The sequence below is a fragment of the Momordica charantia genome (genome assembly GCF_013281855.1).
Source record: "Momordica charantia cultivar OHB3-1 chromosome 8 unlocalized genomic scaffold, Mcharantia_2.0 BLBB01000008.1, whole genome shotgun sequence".
Taxonomy (NCBI): domain Eukaryota; kingdom Viridiplantae; phylum Streptophyta; class Magnoliopsida; order Cucurbitales; family Cucurbitaceae; genus Momordica; species Momordica charantia.
In genome coordinates, this window is record NW_028275166.1 from 33,769,863 (window position 1) to 33,792,946 (window position 23,084).

Below are 23,084 nucleotides of genomic sequence, written 5' to 3' on the forward strand. Positions count from 1 at the left end.
ATTTAGTCTCTGGAATTTATAATTTGAATTTTTACCGTGAAAAATTTCATCAAAGTTAAATGACAATTTTTATTACGCAACAACTTTGTAGTTTGTTAATACATATATAACTAAGTTAGAAATTTTAAATTACATAAGAGTAAATTGCTATATATCAAAGTTCAGGACTCAATCTAAGTCGTAATTTGAGTCCCTTGGTAACATTAAAACTTAGATTCAGAAAGAATTAGATATTTCAAACTACTAAACCAAATATAAGCCACATCAAAACATTTCAGAATTTGCAACAAAAAGGACTTTCAGTTTCAGGTTCTACCATAAATACCATAAATATCTAAGGAAGCCAAAGCTTTGGCCATTTCTTTCATCTGGCTTGTAATTCCTTCTCTTCACAACTTTGTGGTCTACATAGTCCCAATGTGTATGGAACATTTATATACAATCTTCACTCTTCAGGTGTTTCTCTCACATATAAAAGGTGTGAGACTCATTATTCAGTTCACAGAAGTAGGTATTGTACATCCTCAAGTTGCAGCCTTACCGTACCGGGATCTGCTCAGGAATCACGGTAGATTGGCTGTGGCATCCATTTGAGGTGTAAATTTAATCGTCCTGACTTGGCCCCGTCGAGTTCGAACGATTCCTTGTATTCCCCTTCTAGTATTACTCTTGTAAGTGTCAGGATGCATCTCCCCATATAATCCTAAATGATTCAAGAAATCAATGTTAGATGCGTCGTATTATCTTATTGAGATTGCTGCAATGGTAAGATACATCGACGTGGAGATCGCTATAACATGAAGAAGTAGAGCTAGCTCATTTTATATTTCGAATATTGTTGACAGGAAATGGCAAGAATAAGCTTTACATGTCAAAAGACACGGGATATAAACCGAGTTAGAAATTCTAGACGTGCAAAAAACGTCTGCACATGTTCTATCAAGCTAGTCACAACTAGATTCCAGCTCGAAACAAGATGGAAAAACCAACCGATTTTAATAGAGCGATGCCTTACCTTTCCGAAAGTGTCGTGATCCCAGACTTCAATAATTAGCATATCATGTAATCCATCTTCAACAACAAAGTCAAAAGTTTGATTCCATATGGGATTCAAGCTCTCATTCACAACCTGAAAAATGAAACTCAGGATTAAGGAAGAAGAGCAGGCATTCTTTTAAATCCATTCGTTAGAAAAACCGCGGTAGATATTAGTTTCGGGCACTGGAGTCTTACCCTTGTTTTGTTCTTCATTTCTGATTTTTTCATGCTGAGTACAACATATGGGTCAGACTTCCCTACCAGATCTGTAGCAGGCAAGTCTTCAGCAGATATTACTGTGACAGAAAGTACTCCTCTAATAATAACCTCTCTCCTCTTCTGTGTGACAGCTTGTTCATTTTCAGTAGTTTCTGTTCCGTTCACCCGATTTTTAAGTACACTCTCCAAGGAAGTCATCGAGGAATCGGAGGCAAATGGATTTGTAAAGCCGTTTTCCATACCGAAAGGACAGTACAGAAGCTCCAAGTGCACCTAATAAATACATTCAACAGAAAGTTACAAAAGGAATGCACATATCACACAGAGAAATAGGAAGTCCTCTCAGCAGAACCGTGGGATTGCTTTAGACCGTTACGATCTACTCTGACATGTATTAGGTGGGAAAACGATATGTCGAAAATCTTAATGGAGGTATGACCAATATGAACTTTGAACATAGATAATCCAAGAAAGCTAGTATGAAGAGGATGAGTATGGACTCACTTAGAAATAGACAACAGAAATTGCCCATACAAATAAATGATATTGACACAAATAATCAAAACATTCATTTAACGAGTAATTTCAATTGTTTTCCACGAACGGCTATGGGTTCGGTTCTACGGCTTAGACTAGATCCTCAGGCTAAACCAAAACTATAGAATAGATGGGGAAATTGGGTGGGATTAAGTCTTAACGGTATTGTTACCTGCCCCCTGTTCTTATTATCTCTGTAAACCTCCAGATCTTTAACCAGCTTCAACCACACATCCTTCACTTTACCGGGCTGAAGTTCGCTTAACCGTATCTGAGCACATCCTATGAGCTCAGAAGCCTGAAGTCCTTCATCATCATAAATTTTCACGACCAATTGTTGTGTGGATTCATCTTCAACGACAAACTCAAAGTGCTCGTTCCATATTGGATTCAAGTCATTGTTCTAAAGAAGAAACAGTTGAAGTTTACATTATATCCAAGAGACCAAAGAGGATGAAGCAAAAGAGGAGTAATATGACTCACAATTATTTTGCTGGTTTTCATTCGGTCGCGTAGAGGCCGTATATATAACACAGCATAGGGATCTGATTTTCCAATCATATCTTTATTTGTTAACTCTTTTGCCTGCACAAGTTTCACCTCCAATATCCCAACGGGTTTCAATTCCAGGTCACTGAAACAATAAAAGTTGACCATCAAGTTTAAAAATGCAAGTCCAGTGTCGCGAGGAAAGGCCACAAGATCATTTCCCAAAGTCATACCTGTAATCTCCAGGCAAAATAGGGATAACTTTCCTAACAGGCCATGTAATAGAGTCCTCAACGGCATCTCGAATTGTTCCCTATGTTACAACATAGAAACCTTACTGTTAGATCTAGCTCCAAATGAAATCTGAAACTTGATTCTCTGTGGACAATCTGTAAGAGTACAATATAACATTCGCATGCGAAGAGAAAACAGTGAATATAATGATGAAGAATGGTCACACCTCAATTGAACTGTATAGCCCAGGTATTGCCGATATGTCCCCCCCAACAACTTTAAGTGTAAAGTCCAACTTTTTCTGTTAAGAAATAGTTAATGTTTCATCATATTTGCTGCTTGATAATGAGCGAGGATTTTTTTGCTCAATTACTAATAGAAATTTATGCGGTACCTTTTGCCGCAAAGAAAAACAAACAGCACCAAAGCATGGAAATTCATCGACCAGAGGCTTGAATATCAACCTGAAAACACCTGTGAATCCAATGTTTTTCACCTGGACAGAGTAGAGAAATAACAAATGCAACAATATTATTTCAAGGATGGAATAAGTTGTTTCACATGTGTCATTCTCCACTCTAAAAGGCAAACTAGGAAGTATAAAGTGAATTCCTACACAGGAGCCCCTTTCATTCCACAATTTCTTCAGAGTTCCTTGTATCATGATAGACCGAGGAATGACTGTAGACATTGTTCAACCAATAAGCTAAAGAGTAATGAATAGTAAGGACAATAGGCTCAAAATACCTGTACTGGTAGTGCAACACCGAGTCTAGTCTTTATGTCAAGTATTATACTTTGATTACCATCCCACTGCATTTCCAACTCCATGGTGATACCATCGGCTCCCCCATCTTCAATTATAGAAATTCCTGCCAAGTAGAATAAGACAATAAGAACTTCAGATGAACTTTAGAACAGATAATATTACTTGGAGGGAAAGTTTGAAAAGAAAAAAAAAACAGGAGATAGAAAAGAAATATATTTTCATTTGAGACAATATGCTAGCCTTTTTAAACCAGCCCAACTAATATCTCTAGGAAGGATTTGTCCACCCACTACAGTTTCAAGAGACAACAATGATTTTAAATTATTAAGTTTCTAAAGTTAGAGACTTGATCACGATTTGGGTCTTTTCAATCCCTAGCTCTTATCACCTGGGCATTCCTTAAGATATGCTAAACTTGTACATAGATATGAAACGTAAAATTTGCAAGATCCTTGTCAGTCTGTAACGATTTGACTCCAGTTATACTATTCCATCAATACTCAAAAAGCTGAAATACCAGTCCCTGTACACCCACGAGCTTTGTTATTTAATAGAAATGCAAGTGTATTACAATAAAGAAAGCGACCCAATGGAATGAATATCATGCAAAAAAAGAGAAAACCAAGTTTACAAACTACATAATCATCAATTCCCTCATGTCCAACTTGAACAAACCTGTGAATTGTGGAGCCACAGTGCCAAGGGTGAATCTGGAAAACTTGAGTGATGACAGTATGATAGGCCTGTATCGTTCAAGAACAGGCTCTACCGAAGCCTTTATCAGATCAGAAGCTGCCTATAGCACAAAATTAATAAGGTGAACTTAAGAAGGAGACCCAACACGTCAAGAACAGACAATTACAGTAAAACCCAGAAAAAAAAAATGAAAAAAATCTACCTCATTAACATACGGCCATATCTTGGTAAGATGCTGATTCAGCCAAGTCAACTGCAAAATGAAGCAACGGAACCAATGTCAATCCACCATGAACAGGAAAACTAAGTTGCTCCTTCATCCATAAGAGGAAAAAGTGAGAAGAAAACTCAACTTTTGGCTCTGGGAAAAGACGACCCAAGTGGGATAATACTGAGGGGGCAAGATCTTTCTCGAATCTTCCACTGTCATTCTGGCCAAAGCAGAGATCGTAGCAGCAAGATCCGACCGGCGCTTCGACCGGGCATTCTCGGACTTCACAAATCCAACGACGAGAGCTAGCCCAACCACTATCCCGAGCACAAGACCAAGAACAAACGCCATTTGGGGCAAAGGATCAGGATTTGGGAACGGGAACTTTATGGGCTCAAAACGCGATGGGGGAACAAGAAGACAAAGAACCAAAAACCCACAAAATTACACATACGGAATTACGGATTGAAAGAGAGAAAGAGGGAATTGAAGAGGTGGGAAGATTATTGAACAAGTTATAAATGATTTTGGGGCTGAAATTGGAGCGTGGTCGATGAAATCGAGCTGGAATTGGACGGACGAATCGCTAGAGAGTGTGCTTTACGAGTGTCGCTATTCCGGCAGCCGATTAAACCGCGTTGCCGTGCCGACACGAAAACGTCGGGATTGGATCTCTCTCCTGCTAAATCATTGTTAATAAATTGTTGGGTTCTTCATTTTTCTTTTTTTCCTTTTTTTTTTTTTCAACACGAACTCAAATAAAGGTATGGAAAATAAAAAACACAATAAAAAGGGGATCTTGCTAAATGTTTGTGTACTAAAATGATTTGGTGATGAATAGTTAATCAAACGATTAAACAAAAACGTAAAAGCTTGAGTATTTAAGAAGTAATTTGGACTACAAAAGTCAACTGGAGCTTTTATTTGTGGAGAAATTATATTAGTTTATGTTGACTTTTTTGTTAGATATTTATTTCTCCATTTATTTTCTTAAAAATATCAATTATTAATGAAAAGGGTTTGGATAGGTTAATTCATTAAATGGTTAAGCAAATAAAATAGACCAAGACATTAGGAGTCGGTAATGTGGTTTTGATTACAGCGATAAAGTTAGTGATTTAATGCCAACCTAAACATAATTTAATTGATTAAACCATATATTTTCAATCAAATGGCAGCATATTTAAGTTTTCACCACACATTTGTTATATCAAAAAAAGTTAGTAACTTGGTAAGATAGTATAAGGTGATGTTGGAAAGGAGCGTGTTTTTAATGGGAAGCTAACAAGATTATTTGAGTAGGGTACATAACATAGGACATTTAAGGTCCTAAATTATGGAGTAGGAATCCTTAACCTATTAAAAAGGCTTCTTGTCTTGAAAAAATAGTTGGTGATTAGACGAGTCCATATGGCAAAGTTCATGGAAATTCAAATACCTCCCTATGTAGCACTTGACTAGGTGATTAGAGTGGTGCATCCTTAGATAAGTCTCCCTTACTGCCACTCGACAGAATCGCACTTGAGATTTTCACATCAGAATAATCATGGTATACACTTCCGTGTACTAACTAAAGTGTTGTGTCTGTCTGGTGGAGGCCATATTCACGTTGGTACATATCAAACAAACTTAAAGAGGAAAGAGACCTAACTTTAGGCTTCTTTTTTTCTTTATGGGGAGTAAAGATGAATAGTGACATATAGTCTCCTAGTCATCCAATAGAGAGAGTATGAGTGAGATTTGAGACATGCTATTTATAGTTGAGAGGTAATTTTGCCACATTTGAAACGTGCTATGAAATTGATTTGTCATTCCTATATCTTCACTTGAAATAATGTTGGATGTGGAGACTAGTATGAATTTGGTCATTCATTGAGCGTTTTCTTAAGTGGTTGGGAAGCATCGTACACACCTTAGCATAACTTTATAACTCTAAACTAGAGATAAAGAATCATAAAGGTAGGATCACTGAGATATTCCATTTAATTGAAGTGGCTCAACTTGACACATCGCGCATATGAAAAGATATATACCATGACAAATTCTTTATTTTATTATTATTTTTATTATTACGACACGAGTGCCTTATTAGTTGAATGGGATATTGGCTCGATTGTTACATGATGGTCACTATAAATTATTTAAAAAGTGATTATCTTCCAAATAAACGGTTATGTGAATTACTTGACATTTTTAAAATAATTAAAATGTCTTCACCAAATTAACAATCAGATATAATTAAAATAAATATGATTAAGCACATTAACTATTGCATATTACAATTAAAAGAAAATATACTAATTACCGCTATTTACGATCTATCATCGCATAATTCATAATATGGGGTATTATTGGGTGCGGTGATCTTAAATTTTGAATTTGGGCCCAATAAATAACAAGTTGAGGCCCATTTATTATATTTTAAGGCGACCCATTTCTTGAAGCCCATAAAATAAGTATGTTCAATTATGGTTATTGATTTTTTGGGCTACACCAAAGCTCTGGAAATTCTGAAATTCTGAGTAATGGCTACGTATATAGAATAAGGTAATAAAAAATGATGGTAAGTTTTATAATTCTCAATAATGACCAATATTTATTTACAAAAATTATGGAAATACCCCTCCCACATCCCCTCCGTTCATACATGAAATTAGTTATTTCTTTTAACAATAATTAGTAACTTTTCTTTTAATTATTATTTAAAATTTAGTTGTTTCTATTCCATAATAAATATAATTTTTTTTCTATTATTTTTGTTAGAGTCTTTGGATATCTATTGTCCATTTTTATATAAAACAATGCATTTTTCTATTTATATGAGGTATATACGTACTGTTATCTTAATAATCTATATTATTACCTCAACCATTATTTTTCCTTAATATCCTGTATATTTGGTTTCCTTAAACTATTATCTATGTTTTTTGTTTTTTAGGTATAAGTTAGCTTAGAAAGTTCCTAAAATCAAGCTAGTATATGAACTTTTTGTTTGAGGGTATATCTGTCTCAAATAAAATGTAAAATCGTACTATAGTTTTGGCCATTTGGTTTCAAGGGCATCTCTGTCATAAATAAAACTAAGAATTGGATCATGACCGTAAATTAGTCACTATCACAATATTTGATATTTTTGGCTATTTTTCAAAAGGTATTATTTTTTATAACCTTCCCTCTAGTTAGGTAATATTTTATATTTGAGGGAACCTTTAAACGTTGCAGTTCTTAGTAACCGGCCGCATCCTCTAGTTACCTTCATCACCATCCATTCCTATATAGGGCCTTCTCATCAGTTGTAGGGTTTGGCATCTTGGAATTGACCTAACTTCGCTAAAAAATCTAGATAGTCCGACACACGAGACGTCCGATATATATATACACATTATATAAATTTTTAATATATATTACAAGTTTGGTATTATCTTTTCTTGGTGAGACCAATGGAGAAGTCAATGTCCTTGTCCCGCTCGAGTGGTTGGTTCAGGTTGGAACTTAGAAATGAAGAAAATAAATTAAAGCAGGAAAAAAAAAGAGAAAAGGCAAAGTTAAATTTGTTCTCTTGAAATAAAATTTAAAAAAAATCAAATTTCGTTGCTAAAATAAGCCTAAATTTTAGAATGTTGTGATTAAAAGTATTATTTCTAAAATTTGAATGAACACATTGAAAAACTAGGATTTCTTACTTCTTTTACGTGTTTTGTTTATATTCAATTAAAAAAAAAGTGAGATTTACGTGTATATATTAAATGAACTATAGGCTAGATATATGTGTTTAGTCTGATATTTTTTAAATTTAATTTTTATTGTTTAAAAATGTTCACATTAATCTTCAATATTTGGGTGTTTTTTAAACTATTTTTTTTAAGGAAAGTGTTCGATATTAGTGAGATTAAGAAAAATAATAATAAACGATGAAAATTGGAGGTGAAGATATTTTATAATCAAAATAACCAATGAATAAATAAAAATATTCAAATAAATAAATAAAAAGAATAAGAGGAGAAAAATAATACCAAATATATCAAAAGATCATTTTCTCAGCTGGGTCCTTAATCACATTTTTGAAATAAATTTAAAATAGTAATATTAAAAAAAGGAATATTGAAACTCACAATTATTTAATTGAAAATAGATTTTTTGGATTATATTTGGTTTGATGGGTTTAATCACACATGTAATATTTTATTTTATTTTTTTGCCACACATGTAATGTTTACAATAAATAAAATAAATAAATAGAGTTTGTATAAAAGCTGGAAGCTGGTGGGCGCCGCCACGTTGGCTGCAGGTGGAAAGCGTTATTATTTATATTTTAACGCGGTAGCCGGTACGGCAGTTGAATTATTTTTCACCTAGAAATTCAATATTTTTTGCTTTTTTTTTTCCTTTAACAATTTAATGGGAAATGTAATAATAACAATATACTTTTTAATTAAATTATTTTCCCAAAATTTTATTCCATGTGTACAATAACTTAATTAACCTCCTTTGTTCTTTAGACAAACCAGAAAGAAAAGAAAACCCTCCATAATTTTATTTGTAGCCCATGATTATTCACGAGAAGGGCAGACCCATTAGACCATCGTAAATGATGTGTTGGTAGGTAACTAACATGAAATCTTATATGGGTTTGACTGACAACTTACAAGTAGAATCTTGTACCAAGATGGTGCTCGATCACACATACTATGCAATTTGAGTTAATACTTAGTCCAAATTAATGTTAAGCCGAACTTAAGTAGAATGTCAGAGATTATGTACTTTTAACGATGTGGGACTCTACCTTGGAAACATTAGGAAAAACACCTCTAATATTATAATGATGATCGTACTTGTCGTTTGTTAGTTTTCCACCGACAATTAAAAGATCCTCTTTAGTAGAGTCTTTCTCCGAATGTTAGCAAATTTTTCGCCAATCAAACTTCTCATACGCCTCTACGAGGGAGGGCGACATGTTTATACTAATTTTGACCCCTAACACTTCATCCCTCTCATACCTTAACTCTATATCAAAGTTATTTTTAATTTTGTTTTTTTTTTTTTATCTATTTGTGTGTGTGTTTTTTTCTGTAATAACCTCCGGATGTTTTCTACAAATAGTTGTACGAAAATCTCTCAAGCAAATGGTCAAAAAAGCTATAAAATCTATAACAAAGTTTATGTCAACCTTATTAGTAGTGGTAACTCGTTAAAGTATCAATCGAGTGTTTGAATCCTCTCATTCTTAGATCAAAATTTTTGAAATAAACCTACCTGTACAATTTTAACTTTAATCTTCACATCATATCTATATAATTTAATTTAGAGTGATTGCGTCTATTTTTGTAATTGCTTTTTGACAATCACAATGCTTATTTAATTTCTTCCCATTATATGTGGGGTGGAAGATTGAACTCACAGTCTCGATATATGACAATTATCAACTCTACTCAAATTTGATGATCAATAAATTGTAATTAAAAATTTTAAATGTACAATTAATTAGCAATGACAGCACAATTAACATTAGTGAAGCGGTTGATTATAAGGGGATATTGACAAAAAAAAATCAACATTAGATCAAGTTCCGTAGCAATTTGATAGCATATTATATTTATTTTCATCCCACGTAGAGGGACGGATGGACCTTCACTCTTTAAGTGCTTGTTTATGTTAAAACGAGCCTAGCTTAGTCGTAATTGATATATATTTCCAATCAAAAGGTTGTGAGTTCGATCCCTACTCCCACATGTTGTATTAAAAAAACGTTTGTTTCTCCTTGAAATATTGCTTTCGAATGTCTAACCAGATGCACAACAACACTTTTGTCTTTCAATTTTTAAAAATCATTGTCATTCGTATCTCCTACTCAAACTAATTAATTTGAAAGTTTAGAATCACATCTCGTGTAAATAATTTAACCTTAACTATGTATCGAAAGTTTAACCCAAGAAAAAACTATTATATACCTTCGGTAACATGAAATAAATTTTGGGGCCTAATCCCAACTTACCAAAGAAAGTTGCTGCCAACCATAACTCTCAATCATATATAAAAAAGAAGAAAATCTAAAACACATTTCACCATTGTTGGTAATTTTTTGCCATTTTTAGAGGATTTGTTTGAAATACAATGGACATCATCTTCCAAGCGCCCACTAGACAATGACTGTATCTGTTATATCTTTTTCAGAGAAAAAGTGAAGGCCACCGAGAGCCAAAAGGAATACAACAAACACAAAAAGTAAAATATATATATTTTTTTCTTTTTTGTAATACACAATGCAAATTAGTTTGTACTTTGTAGAAATTACCTGCTTATTTAAGCCAAAAAAATTACTTATAAATGCTAAATACTCAGTTTTTTCGTAATCACTTCTCTACTTCATTCAAAACGAGAGGGCAGACTATCCAAAGATGATGAATGTGTACAGAAAATTTCTGCTTTTTAAAAAAATTCCAACTTTGTTTTTGTCATTCTGCTGTTCCTCCCTCCAAATGAGAAAGTAGAGGGGAGAAAATTGGGAGATATTTGTATTTTGTATATCGCTTGGAAAACTTTTCAGTTCTGTTCTTCTCTCTCTCAAATGTATTGAATAGGAAAAAATAGATGGGATGGGGAAATGACAAGTTGGGAAAGTTTTGGGTTTTGCACCATTAATACGATATAATTACCGATGCCACAAGAATTCCTCCAATCAATGCAAACCCATCTCATAAAAATACGTTTCTGTGTCAGAATCACAAAACGAGACGCTTCTGCAGAAAAATAGAGGAAGTCCATAGCCATGGCACCCGCCGGCTCCTCCAATGGCGACGAGGAGTCCATTGTCACTTCCCTGCTCGCTCCTCAGAAGCCACTTGCTAATTCTTCCTCACAGGTCGCCATTGTTGGTGCTAATGTCTGCCCCATTGAGAGCCTTGATTACGAGTGAGTTGAGTTATTTGTTTGTGTTTTCTTCTTTCCCCCTTTGGGGGTTTGTATTCTGTTTCATGGGTTTGATCAGGAGTATAAGTGAGTTTGGTTGGTTTTCCTCCATTTTTGGGCGATTGCTTTTGATTCCCCCTTCTGGGGGTTTTGCCTCTTCCAATGATGTGGGGTTTCTGAAATGAGTTCACGATGTCTTGTTTGTTTCAGGATTTTTGATAACGAGTTCTTTATGCAAGATTGGAGAAGTCGCGGGGATTTCCAGATATTTCAATACTTGGTTGTGAAGTGGCTGTCATGCTTCTTGATTGGTCTAATTATGGGACTTGTTGGTTTTTTCAACAACCTGGCGGTGGAGAATATTGCAGGGAAGAAGTTTGTGGTCACTTCAAATATGATGCTTGAGGGGAGGTACCGACTTCCCTTTTCTTCTTCTGTGCTTCTGTTGATTGAAAATTGAAATCTTCCAGTCTTCTTCTGTGCTTCTGTTGATTGAAAATTGAAATCTTCCAGTCTTCTGTCTGTTTTGGTGGAATTTGGTTAATGTAGGAATATGATTGATGTTACTAAGAAGAGAGTTTTGGTTTCTGAACAGAAGTTTTATTGAAATCAAGCTCTAGTTTTGAAAGAAAACTGTGTTAAGAGGAAGAAAAACTGTTCTTTCAGGTATTGGACGGCTTTTCTTGTTTTCTCTTTTTCCAATTTAGTTCTCACCCTGTTCGCATCTGTCATTACGGCATTCATCTGCCCCCAAGCAGCCGGCTCAGGTATACCAGAAGTAAAGGCTTATTTGAACGGCGTGGACGCCCCTGGGATATTATCGCCCCGGACGCTGTTGGTGAAGGTAATATAGTTCCTTGTACAGCTTTTCTCGAGTTCCAGAATTCTGTATCTAATTTCTTCAGTGCATCTACTTTTTAGTTGTAGAGTTGCTCCTTTGCTTTGAGATGCGAAATGCCCCTTTTTCTCTTCAGTTCTGTAGATTAACATTACATTTTTGGTTTTAATATGTTTCTCATTTTGTTGCCATTTTTAGAGAATCTGTTGATCATTCCATGTAGTTCTGAAGTTATTCTCTCAACGCCCTTTTAACAAAGAACCTAGTAATCGGGGGTGGTTTCTCTTTTGTAAACTTTTTTGGCATGACGTATCGAAGAGATGCAGATTTATTTCCCTCTTTAAAACTGATCAGCAGTGGGAAGCCTATTCTTTTAGGGGCTTCATTAAAATAAAACAAACCGCTAGTAGATTAATCAAAGTCTTTGATACGCCAATATAGTGTAGGTTACTTTTATCACTTATGCTGCCTTTCAACTTCATTCCCTACTCAAGTTAGAACTGGATGCCTAGTTTGAGGACATCTTTTGTGGTACCTTTGGATCCCGAAGCCTTAAAAACCTTGCTACATGTAAAATAGTTGGGCATTGAGGGCTTAAAATACCCTAGTTTGGTATGCTGTGATCTTCCTCTTGAAGCCGGAGTCATATAACGGTCTGATTGCAGATTATTGGCAGCATTTCTATTGTGTCGTCATCTTTGATCGTTGGAAAAGCTGGACCTATGGTACACACAGGGGCATGTGTTGCATCCTTGGTAGGTCAGGGTGGTTTCAAAGTATTTGGTTTAACATGGAGATGGCTACACCATCTCAAGAATGATCGAGATCGGCGGGATCTTGTAACATGTGGAGCTGCTGCTGGAATAGCTGCTGCTTTTCGTGCTCCTGTTGGTGGTGTGCTGTTTGCTTTTGAAGAGATGGCATCTTGGTATGTTTAATGGCTGGGTATTTTCCTTGATCCCTTTAGTTTTCCATGCTTTCCCTCCACCTTAATTGATTGAATATCAACGGAATCACATCTTTTCAGTTATTTGTTGTATTGTTTTCACATTCATGGTCTTCTTCTAATGTCAAAAAGGCATGTTCTATCATGAAATAGCTCAACAATTTCACATTTGATATAACCATTTTTTTAATAACTGGATATTGGAGCTTTGCTCCCCTGTACCAAGAGGCATCCGCACCTGCCCTAAAGCCCGAATTCAGGAGACATCAATAAACTCACTAGAAGGTTCAAACTTGAGACCTGTAAACTAGTATGACCAAGAGACCCCAAACCCTTGTCAACTGAACTAGCGGGTCGCATTTGCAATAACCATGTTAAAGGTTTATTATACTAACAAGGACATAACCCTCCAAGTTATTGGAATGTTGGAAGATACCCTTTTAAGTTCTTAGGTTCAAAGCTCAATTGGAAAACTGATAGAACTTCGATTATATTATTATGTTCAAGGAGGAATTATAAGCGCCAATAGAGATTTCAAGAGCTCTCTATCCTATCCACACTATATCCTAACAGAAGCAGACAAAAGATACCTTTACCTCACACGTTCCAACCTTCATATACCGTATACTACTATTTACTATAACACCTATCTAACTAACTTAGGCCCACCCCTCTAACAAAATTTCCTCACGTCCCACTTAACTCAGCTTCTCTACCCCTTTTCCTCCCTTCCTAGAATATACCGTCGTAATTGGAGGCCTAACAAAAACTTTATAATTTAAAAATCTTTGTTGTCTCCTAGTTCTAATCTTTGGGTGAGTGTTGCCTCAGTGTGGGCAGAATGCAAGAAGATACCCTGTTATCCAAAAAAAAAAAAGGAAAAGAATATAACCCTTTTAAATTTGAAATTTCTGTATGATCAAATATTCTTACTTTTCAATCTTTTGACCCAAATCTGATGTCCAGCTTTCTTCAAAACATCCGACAATTATAGAAGAAGTGATGGCCACAGGCAGAATAAATATGTTGTTATATAAGTCTGCTATTGCATCATTAGCATCATTATCTATTTCTTTGTAGTGATTTGAACTGCATACATTCTGAATCTTAGTAGCTGTGAATGCTGTGTTAGTGTATTTGAACGACCTCCTCGGGTTGACTGTTGTAACAGGTGGAGAAGTGCCCTTCTGTGGCGATCGTTTTTCACAACGGCTATAGTCGCTGTGATATTACGTACTCTGATTGATTTTTGTTTGAATGGCTTATGTGGATTATTTGGTAAAGGGGGGCTTATAATATTTGATACCTACTCAGACTTTCCTGCATATCACCTTGGTGATCTACCTCCTGTGCTTGCCCTTGCTTTTCTTGGGGGCATACTTGGAAGCTTATATAATTTTCTTTTGAACAAAGTTCTTCGAGTTTACAATCTCATACACGAGTGAGTTCCCCATTTTCTCCTTTATAAATGTTACAGAGTCTTATAATAAGCTTGGAATGTAGCTTATACTGTGAACCCATCTCCAGGAGAGGCATTGTTTACAAAATTCTTTTGGCTTGCTCTGTCTCAATTTTCACATCCTGTCTTCTCTTTGGATTACCGTGGTCCGCATCATGCCAACCGTGCCCATCGAGTGCTCGAGAAATTTGTCCTACGATAGGCCGATCTGGAAACTTCAAGAAGTTTCAGTGTTCTCCCAGTCACTACAATGATCTTGCAAGTCTCATATTCAACACCAATGATGATGCCATAAAAAATCTCTTTAGCAAAGACACAGACTCTGAGTTTCAATTCTCATCAATGCTCACATTTTTCATTACCTGCTTTTCCTTGAGCATTCTCAGTTATGGAATAGTTGCTCCTGCTGGTCTTTTTGTCCCTGTTATTGTGACTGGAGCTTCTTATGGACGTTTCGTTGGAATGGTTGTCGGCCGATACACAAACCTCAGTCATGGCTTCTTCGCCATCTTGGGTGCCGCTTCATTTCTCGGGGGGTCGATGAGGACAACAGTTTCTCTCTGTGTTATTATGCTTGAATTGACCAATAATTTGTTGTTGCTGCCTTTGGTAATGCTGGTTCTCCTTGTTTCCAAGACTGTAGCTGATGCTTTCAACAGTAATATATATAACTCGATCATGAAAGCAAAAGGATTTCCTTATCTAGAAGGCCATGTTGAGCCATACATGAGGCAGTTGACTGTCGCCGATGTGTTAACGAGTCCACTACAACTATTACATGGCATTGAGAAGGTTCGTAATGTGGTAAGTGTTCTCAAATGGACGAGCCATCACGGATTCCCTGTCATTGACGAGCCTCCTTTCTCTGAATTCCCTATTTTATATGGCCTAATTCTTAGAGCTCATCTTATTATGTTGTTAAAGAAGAAAGCTTTCTTTTCTGCTCCTGCACCAGCACAAGAACGCGATGATGCCTTTAAGCTATTCTCAGTTGACGATTTTGCAAAGATGGATTCGGGTGACGTTGCTAGGATAGAAGATGTACAATTGACTGATGAGGAGATGGAGATGTTCATTGATCTACATCCCTTCACCAACACTTCACCTTGTACCGTTCTAGAGACAATGTCATTAGCAAAGGCTCTTGAAATTTTTCGGGAAACTGGTTTAAGACATATGCTAGTGATACCTAAGATCCCCGGAGTGAGTAACTTTCTCAACCTGAAGTTTTCTATTCGCTCTTTTGAAAGTTCCGATTTTAAGAACGATTTTTGGCTCGTGAAGTTCATGTCAATGCTAACTTGTCTACCTCATTGCAGAGATCACCCGTGGTTGGCGTATTGACTCGGCACGACTTCATGCCAGATTACATTCTAAGTCTGCATCCATTGTTGGAGAAGAGCAGATGGAAAAGGTTGAGAATCAAATTCTGCCTGAAGAGAAAATTCTTCTAGCGCAGCAGAATCGGAAATAGCTCTAACTCAGGAAATGCTCTAACACAAGGATTGATGCTTGGCTCGAAAAAGCAAGTGATGAACAACCACTAGCTTAGAAACGATCAGAACATCTAATCATATGTTTGGAGCTAACCTGAACAGAGTTAATCAGGCATATATTCTCGATAAAAATATCCAAAGTTTGAATTTCCACCGTAGATATTCGAACTCAAAAAAATAAAATATTCTTTATTTTTGACATGAGATAAATAACTCCTTTTATCTCTACGCCGGCAGCGACTAAGAAAGTGAAGATGTGATATAGAATTTTGGCATGGGACTAAGAGATGTCCATTTTACTTGTAGGCGCCTAAATAGTGTGGGGAATACACACCACGTCCCATTTCTCCGTTCTGTCTCACTTTTTTACCTACCCACTCAAAAAAAAAAAAAAAAAAAAAAATATATATATATATATATATATATATATATATATATATATATATAAGAGAGATGGGGAATGGATTAAACCATGTTAATGAAGTTTTATCATCAGAAAATAAATAAATAATTAAAAATTTCTTTAGAAAAAAATATTTAGTTCGAGAAATAATTTTTTAAAAATAAACAGCGAAGAGTATCTTAGATATTTTCTAGAAGCGACTCATCTTTTGCTTTGATTTTCCCCTTTTTCATTCTTTGGATTTGGTTTAGTGTTGGAATAATATACCAATTAATCGTTTGCTAAATAAATGAGAAAAATTATCATAGTGCCGAATATAGTAGCCAGAGATAAACTACTATGGATTTATTTTTTATATGAGTTTATTTTTGTTCAAATATATGAATGAAAAATTAAGAATGTATAGATCAAAAGAAAAGAAATCACATTTTTCACAAAAATGGTGATTTCCAAAGTTTGTATTCACTTAGATTTCTCTCTCTAGAATTTTGTGGATCTCTATACAATGCTTGAACTTCAATTAAAGTGTGTGATCCAAGATCCTAACTTCAATTCCACATGAAATATTGTGCTTCAAACAACAAAATATATATATTCAATACATAAAGGTGCTGAAGAAATTAATTTCTTTCAAGTCAATGCTTCAATTTTCTTAATCAATCGATTAATCATTAACTTCGTCTAAAATAGCTACAAATCCTCTAATTTTATTCTACTTTACTTGAATTTTCATCTTTTTACATGGTTGACAAAATTTACTATCTTGGTCCTTTAACTTTTAGAATATTAATTCTAATCCTTGGACTTTAGCACTTCATTTTTTTTAATACAACAATTGGAGCATAAAATTCAAACTCATGACCTCTTGACCATAGAGTGTCAATAGTTAAGATCATGTGAATTTATTATAGGTCATTGAAAAAACAGTTTATAACCGCTCATCATTAATTTGTTATATCTAAATTGTTACTGGTAAGAAAAAGAAAAATGAAAATGATCTTGTTAGGATCTCTCAATCTGTTTTGAAGTGTCGTAGATGACTTCAAATACTTGACAATGTAAACATATTATTATAAGGTAAATGAATAAGAGTCAAATGCAGGGTTGGTTAAAAAAGGACTAAATTTGTAAACATATTCAAACTATATGGAATTTGTAAGCTCAAGAAATCTGAAAGAGGGTTATCGTTGTCTACAAGCATCACACTTTCCAAGCAACAATTTCTTCAGATTTCTCCATATCATTCATCTAAATGCATTAATTAATCACACTTTGAATAATAAATCACATCGATTTTGGAGGAAGGAAGAAAATCAAACCTTTTTTTCAACTGGCAATCTCTTCAGTTTCTCTTTCCTGAGGCACTTGAAAAGGAAAAAGCTTAAGAGAGAGAGAGCTTGAAGTTAATTCAGCCATGGCAAGCTTCAAATGCCATCTCCCTTGCTTGTTACTTCCAGCAAGCCTTCTTCTTCTTCTCTTTCTTATTCTGTTTCTCTCTCTTCCGCCATTGTTGGAACTGTCACAAGCAACTGAAGCTTTCCCACTTGCTGCCTCTCTGCTTCCCATAACCTCCACGAGAGAAAGCAACAAGCCCATGAAAGCTACTGCTGTCAAAGTAAGCATGCAAAACAAGGTTATTCTTTTCATTGCTTTTTGTTTTTGTTGGTTTTTTTCAAGTTTTTCGGTTTTTGTTTGGAGCAGAAGAGTAAAACGAGCTTGAGGATGATTGAAGCAAGTTTGGCTGAAGCTCGAGCATCGATCCGAAATGCAGTTCTGTGGAAAAACTTCACCTCAGAGAAGAAAGAAACTTACATTCCCAGAGGCTCCATCTACAGGAATGCTTATGCTTTTCATCAGTTGAGTTTCCCAACTGAAAAAAGAACAAACAGCTTTAGAGTTCGACTGTTGGGCTTGTTTGCTACTAACATTTAATATTGGCTAGAACTTCAAACACATTTCTTAAAAGATTGGAAAAAGAAAAGAAACAAACAAATTACCGAACTATCTTCTTTATAAAAACGAAAAAACAAAATCGTTATCGGACAATATGCTTACAATTTATTCCCAAGTGTTTTGCAGAAGCCACATAGAGATGGTTAAAAGGTTCAAGGTGTGGAGTTATAGAGAAGGTGAACAGCCTCTGGTCCATGACGGTCCATTGAATAGCATATATGCCATTGAAGGTCAATTCATAGATGAGTTAGATTGCAGCAAGAGCCCCTTCAGAGCCAGCCATCCTGATCAAGCTCATGCATTTCTGCTTCCTTTGAGCATAACCAACATCATCCATTTCATTTACAGACCAATCACCTCTCCTGCTGACTACAGTCGCGATCGCCTGCACCGCGTTACGACTGATTACGTTAAGCTTGTTGCCAACAGGTATCCATATTGGAATCGAAGCAGCGGCGCTGATCATTTTATGGTTTCATGTCATGATTGGGTAAGATTCTATTTACCAAGTCTTTCGTTTCTAAGATTGCCAACTTTTTATTCAAATGCTTCCTCCTCTAAACTTCTAATGGTGATTTCAAGGCACCAGATGTCTCAGATGCCAACCCTCAACTGTTCAAGAACTTCATCAGGATAATATGCAATGCAAACATCACAGAAGGCTTTCGTCCCAACCTAGACATTCCGCTCCCGGAAATTAACATCCATCCCGGAACTTTAGGGCCGCCAGACTTAGGCCAGCCTCCAGAGCGCCGCCCAATTCTAGCTTTCTTCGCCGGAGGAGCTCATGGATACATCAGGAAGGTATTGATCCAGCATTGGAAGGACAAAGACAAAGAAGTTCAAGTTCACGAGTACCTTCCAAAGACTCAAAACTACACCAAATTGATTGGAGAAAGCAAGTTTTGCCTCTGCCCTAGTGGCTACGAAGTGGCGAGCCCAAGGGTGGTGGAAGCCATTTATGGTGGTTGTGTTCCGGTGATCATTTCCGATAATTATTCGTTACCATTCAGCGATGTTCTAGATTGGAGTCAGTTTTCAGTGCAGATACCTGTTCAAAAAATAACAGAAATAAAAACAATCTTGAAGGCTATCTCAGGAGAGAAGTATTTGAAGATGCACAAAGGAGTGACCAAAGTTAAGAGGCATTTCAAGATAAATAGGCCAGCAAAGCCATTTGATGTAATTCATATGGTGCTACATTCACTGTGGCTTAGAAGGCTTAACTTTGGCCTTCCCCATTGAAAAGAACCGTGAGTTAAGTCTTTGTCTCCCTTTCGGATGTCTAGCGACTTCAGCTAGTTAAATGTCATAACGCTCCTTACAGAAAATCAGGCAACAAGATTTGGCAATTCGAAAACCGAGCAGACAAAGCAAGAATTAGACAGGATCATGTACCTCATTAAATATCGGTTAGCATTCTTTCAAGTTCCTTGTCAAAATTTTCATCGGCATGATGTACTAGTAACTGATTCTCTTTGTGTGCTTCGACTGGAACAAGCTGACGGTCAAGTCCGGTTTGTTCATAAAAAACTCCTCTTTGAACATTCCAGTTCTCAGCAATCTGTTCTACTGTATCTCCAATCAATCTATCATCTTCTGATATGTGCTTTATGTCCTGGACGTCCAGGATGTCACTTGCTTCTTTAGAAATAAATTAGGTGCCAAGACGGAGAAGGCAGAGGAAAAAATGAGTTAAACTTATACAGAAAGAAGTATCTACATCAAAGATCATAAAGAACAGACAATAGAGAGACAACAGATTGGGATGATAGAAATTACCATATAATGCAAGCTTCTTAGCCTCTGAATAATCTGTTGACATCTTTTTTAATACATTCAAACCAACTTCCATCCCCTGTATTAATGAGGTTAAGAAAAATTCAAAGAGAAAGATAGAATAATAGAGCGTTCGCAAAGTAAGTTAAACGAGTACTAAAATTTAGTGGTTCAGAAACAAAGCAGCTAAAGACCCGTTTAGTAACGTTCCTATTTTTTGTTTCTTGTTTTTCGTTTCCAATGTTTGAGAAACATAAGCATTTAATAACGTTCATGTTTCTCGTTTCTTATTTTTAAGAAACTTTTCCAAAACTGTGTAGAAATTTTAGAAACAACAAAATCAAGTTTCTTGTTGTTATTTTCATCTTTTTTCCAAACATAGATAAAAGCATTATTTATCATTTTTATTTTAAAATACACAATAAATATAGCATAAAAGTTTTAAATATTTAATTTGAAATATTAAATTTCATATAAAACTTTTACTTCTTTTAATCTCAAATTTTAGAGAAGAAGAAAACAAGAAATGGTTACCAAACATGTTTGAAAAAAAAAAGAACAAGGAACAAGAAACACCTATTAAACATAGTTATGTTTCCTTAATTAAAAACAAGGAAACGATGAACAAAAGAGAGGAAATGAGAAACAAGAAACAAGGACGTCATTAAATGGGCCATAAATTTCTATACTTTTCACTTACCAAGTCCATATGGATATAATCTTCTATTGGGGTATCCGAAAATAACCTAGACAAAAGTAGAAATCGAGGATTAATGAGATGAAGTGCTATAAAGATATCATGAAAAATACAATATATCTCAAATAAAAAGAGCAATCATCGGTTTGTCTAACATACTTATTATAGGCGACTTGAATGCGGGCATTTTGCAATTCTGTGAGTTGATTCACAGTTTCCAAAGCAGAGCTCTCATTCATGTCCACAGACCCAAAGAGGAACATGTTCTTTTCTAACATTCTTTTCGCCACAGCAGATGCCACTTTTACATTCTTTTCTTTTGCATCAACAACAAGTTCCTTCAGTTTCTTCAACTCTCCTATAAATGTGGGAGAGCAGTAAAATAACCAATAACCAAAGAAGAAATAGGCAAAATTTACATATATATTGATTTTGAAAAATCATACCTATAGAACTCTCCTATAAATGTGGGAGAGCAGTAAAATAACCAATAACCAAAGAAGAAATAGGCAAAATTTACATATATATTGATTTAGAAAAATCATACCTATAGATAGGTAGATTTTATAAGGGGGCTTAAACGGTTGTGTTTCGTAAAGGCAGTAAAGGCAATAAAAACCACCTAGTCTGCGTGACAAAGAAGCAGTACCGACCATGTGGCCTGTAAAAGGAAGTGTTAAGATTCTTCTTAGTAACACATAGTAGAAACTTTCACCTCAAGAAAAACAACAAATTGAAGTAAAGAGCTTTGTTCATCATAATTTAGAAGAAACAGCCAATTTTCCAACAAGTTAATGTATAAATGACCAAGTTGATTATGCTAGAGCCTACCAATTGATTGCGCATACATCGACTGCATAAAGAATGCTAAGTTGGAAGGAGCAGCCTCAAATATGTAAGTGAATTTTCTTCCAGTCCATACATTTTTCATATCCGCAAAAGATGTATATCCACCCTGTACCCATGGGTTAGAGATTCAAAAACTAACATCTTTCAATATTCAAGTTAGCACAAAGAGGAATTCAACAAAATTTCGAAGTGGTTAAGAGCTACCTCAGCATATTCAGTGATCAGCTCATCAATATCAAGCCTGAATGGAGACAGATTCATTGTATCCACAATTTTCTGAGTATTTCGTTAGTGAGAAAAAAAACATTACGTCAATTCATAGTAGAAAAAATGGGTGGAGTATTGGAAATTTCTTTCATAGGATAACTACGTCATCAGAAAAAGATAAACTCCAACTTTCAAATAACATTGACACTGACCCAGAACAATCCTTTCTACCATGTGAAGCAAATATAAGTGTCAAGCGGATGTCACCGGTAGAAATGGGATAACTAAGTTGCTCATGTACAAAGAATTACATTCTCTATATTCATATTTTGATACTTGTAAGTGTCCAGATGATCTCGAAAGCAGCTCAACTGATCTCACACCATAACTTTCTGATCCTACAATATTTGCAATATTTGGTTGCTAAGAGAATTCAAAAGATTTTAATGTCCAAGGTCTCGCATCATGGAATTTGACCCATTTCCTAAGTCCCATTACTCTTTTTTCATCAGTTTACACGGAAGACTACTCTCATGGCCGCCATAATCTGAAATGAACTCATTTCCGCTGAGCTCTTTACTCTATTCATTTGCACAAATGACCTTTCACCAGCCCTAATAAGGTTTTACAGATTTTCAAAGCAAATTCGCTATTTACACCCAAAAGCTCTAATGGTGGAATGGCTACGTTAGGAAGGGCAATAAAACACCGCGGGATTGATTTTCCAATCCGAACAATTTAAAAACAAATTACAAGCATTCACTCCCAACAATGTATCGGAAGACGAAGATTGAAATTTACAAAAGGCAAAGAAAGGGTATTATAGGGAAGAAGAAGGCGAAGAAAAAACCACAGACCTGCAGCTCCTGTTGGCTTCTGTGAGATGAGGAGATAGAGAGCAAACCGCAGCTCTGCTATGATCTGCCGCTCCCCGGCTGACTTCCGGCTAAGACGGCGGCGGCAAGCGGTGGCCGGTGGGCGAGGGAGAGAAAGCAGAGTTTTTCCTTTTGCAGTATGAAGTCCTTCACCTTTATATTTACTAGACTAAATAATAGAATTAATGGTACTTGAAAATTTTATCTTAAAAATCTTAAAAATTTTCAATTTTACCATTGACGAATTAAAAATTCTATTCTTACATTAAAAAAGAAAAGTTAAGATTTGTTAATATAAAGCTAATCTACTATTATTGTTTAATTAATATATTTGGACATGTTCGCATATCACATGGATAACCGATTTAAAAAATAAATTTTGTTAATCAACTCGTTCAATTGTACTGAGGGACGAATTATGTTTCATGTGTCAAGCATTGTGGTAGGTTTTTTCTCTCTCTATCATACAACCTAATGGTAGGT

At 35.5% G+C, this 23,084-nt stretch overlaps 4 protein-coding genes across 6 annotated transcripts; 2 read left to right on the top strand and 2 right to left on the bottom strand.

The window, feature by feature from the left end:
• Positions 1 to 215: 215 nt before the first annotated feature.
• Positions 216 to 4,993, bottom strand: LOC111013037 (synaptotagmin-5). Its single transcript, XM_088127431.1, has 12 exons — positions 4,331 to 4,993; positions 4,185 to 4,231; positions 3,962 to 4,082; positions 3,265 to 3,389; positions 2,912 to 3,013; positions 2,744 to 2,818; positions 2,517 to 2,596; positions 2,278 to 2,428; positions 1,967 to 2,197; positions 1,234 to 1,530; positions 1,016 to 1,129; positions 216 to 703 (listed from the first exon to the last, which is right to left on the bottom strand). Exons 1-12 carry the CDS (start codon positions 4,542 to 4,544, stop codon positions 557 to 559), a joined length of 1,704 nt encoding a protein of 567 aa, XP_087983557.1. The 5' UTR covers positions 4,545 to 4,993; the 3' UTR covers positions 216 to 556.
• A 5,581-nt stretch (positions 4,994 to 10,574) lies between these two features.
• On the top strand, positions 10,575 to 16,051 carry LOC111013000 (Voltage-gated chloride channel family protein). 2 transcript variants are annotated; one of them, XM_022287320.2, is made up of 7 exons: positions 10,575 to 11,102; positions 11,310 to 11,510; positions 11,766 to 11,943; positions 12,603 to 12,865; positions 14,055 to 14,324; positions 14,411 to 15,146; positions 15,298 to 15,522. In XM_022287320.2, the coding sequence occupies exons 1-7, from the start codon at positions 10,960 to 10,962 to the stop codon at positions 15,376 to 15,378; spliced, it is 1,872 nt and encodes a 623-aa protein (XP_022143012.1). In that variant the 5' UTR covers positions 10,575 to 10,959; the 3' UTR covers positions 15,379 to 15,522. The 2 variants fall into 2 exon arrangements, with proteins under 2 accessions (XP_022143012.1, XP_022143011.1); XM_022287319.2 differs by adding an exon at positions 15,662 to 16,051 and having other exon boundaries at positions 10,582 to 11,102; positions 14,411 to 15,545.
• A 1,237-nt stretch (positions 16,052 to 17,288) lies between these two features.
• LOC111013003 (Small nuclear RNA activating complex (SNAPc), subunit SNAP43 protein) lies at positions 17,289 to 22,754 on the bottom strand. Of its 2 annotated transcripts, XM_088127386.1 has the most exons (11): positions 22,584 to 22,754; positions 21,724 to 21,795; positions 21,502 to 21,625; positions 21,218 to 21,331; positions 20,830 to 21,028; positions 20,674 to 20,719; positions 19,977 to 20,052; positions 19,593 to 19,838; positions 18,297 to 19,245; positions 18,054 to 18,111; positions 17,289 to 17,845 (listed from the first exon to the last, which is right to left on the bottom strand). In XM_088127386.1, exons 2-8 carry the CDS (start codon positions 21,778 to 21,780, stop codon positions 19,597 to 19,599), a joined length of 858 nt encoding a protein of 285 aa, XP_087983512.1. In that variant the 5' UTR covers positions 21,781 to 21,795; positions 22,584 to 22,754; the 3' UTR covers positions 17,289 to 17,845; positions 18,054 to 18,111; positions 18,297 to 19,245; positions 19,593 to 19,596. The 2 variants fall into 2 exon arrangements, with proteins under 2 accessions (XP_087983512.1, XP_022143014.1); XM_022287322.2 differs by having other exon boundaries at positions 17,289 to 18,111.
• On the top strand, positions 17,725 to 19,601 carry LOC111013002 (putative glycosyltransferase At3g42180). Its single transcript, XM_022287321.2, has 4 exons — positions 17,725 to 17,856; positions 17,943 to 18,097; positions 18,321 to 18,684; positions 18,777 to 19,601. The coding sequence occupies exons 1-4, from the start codon at positions 17,836 to 17,838 to the stop codon at positions 19,437 to 19,439; spliced, it is 1,203 nt and encodes a 400-aa protein (XP_022143013.2). The 5' UTR covers positions 17,725 to 17,835; the 3' UTR covers positions 19,440 to 19,601.
• Positions 22,755 to 23,084: the final 330 nt, after the last annotated feature.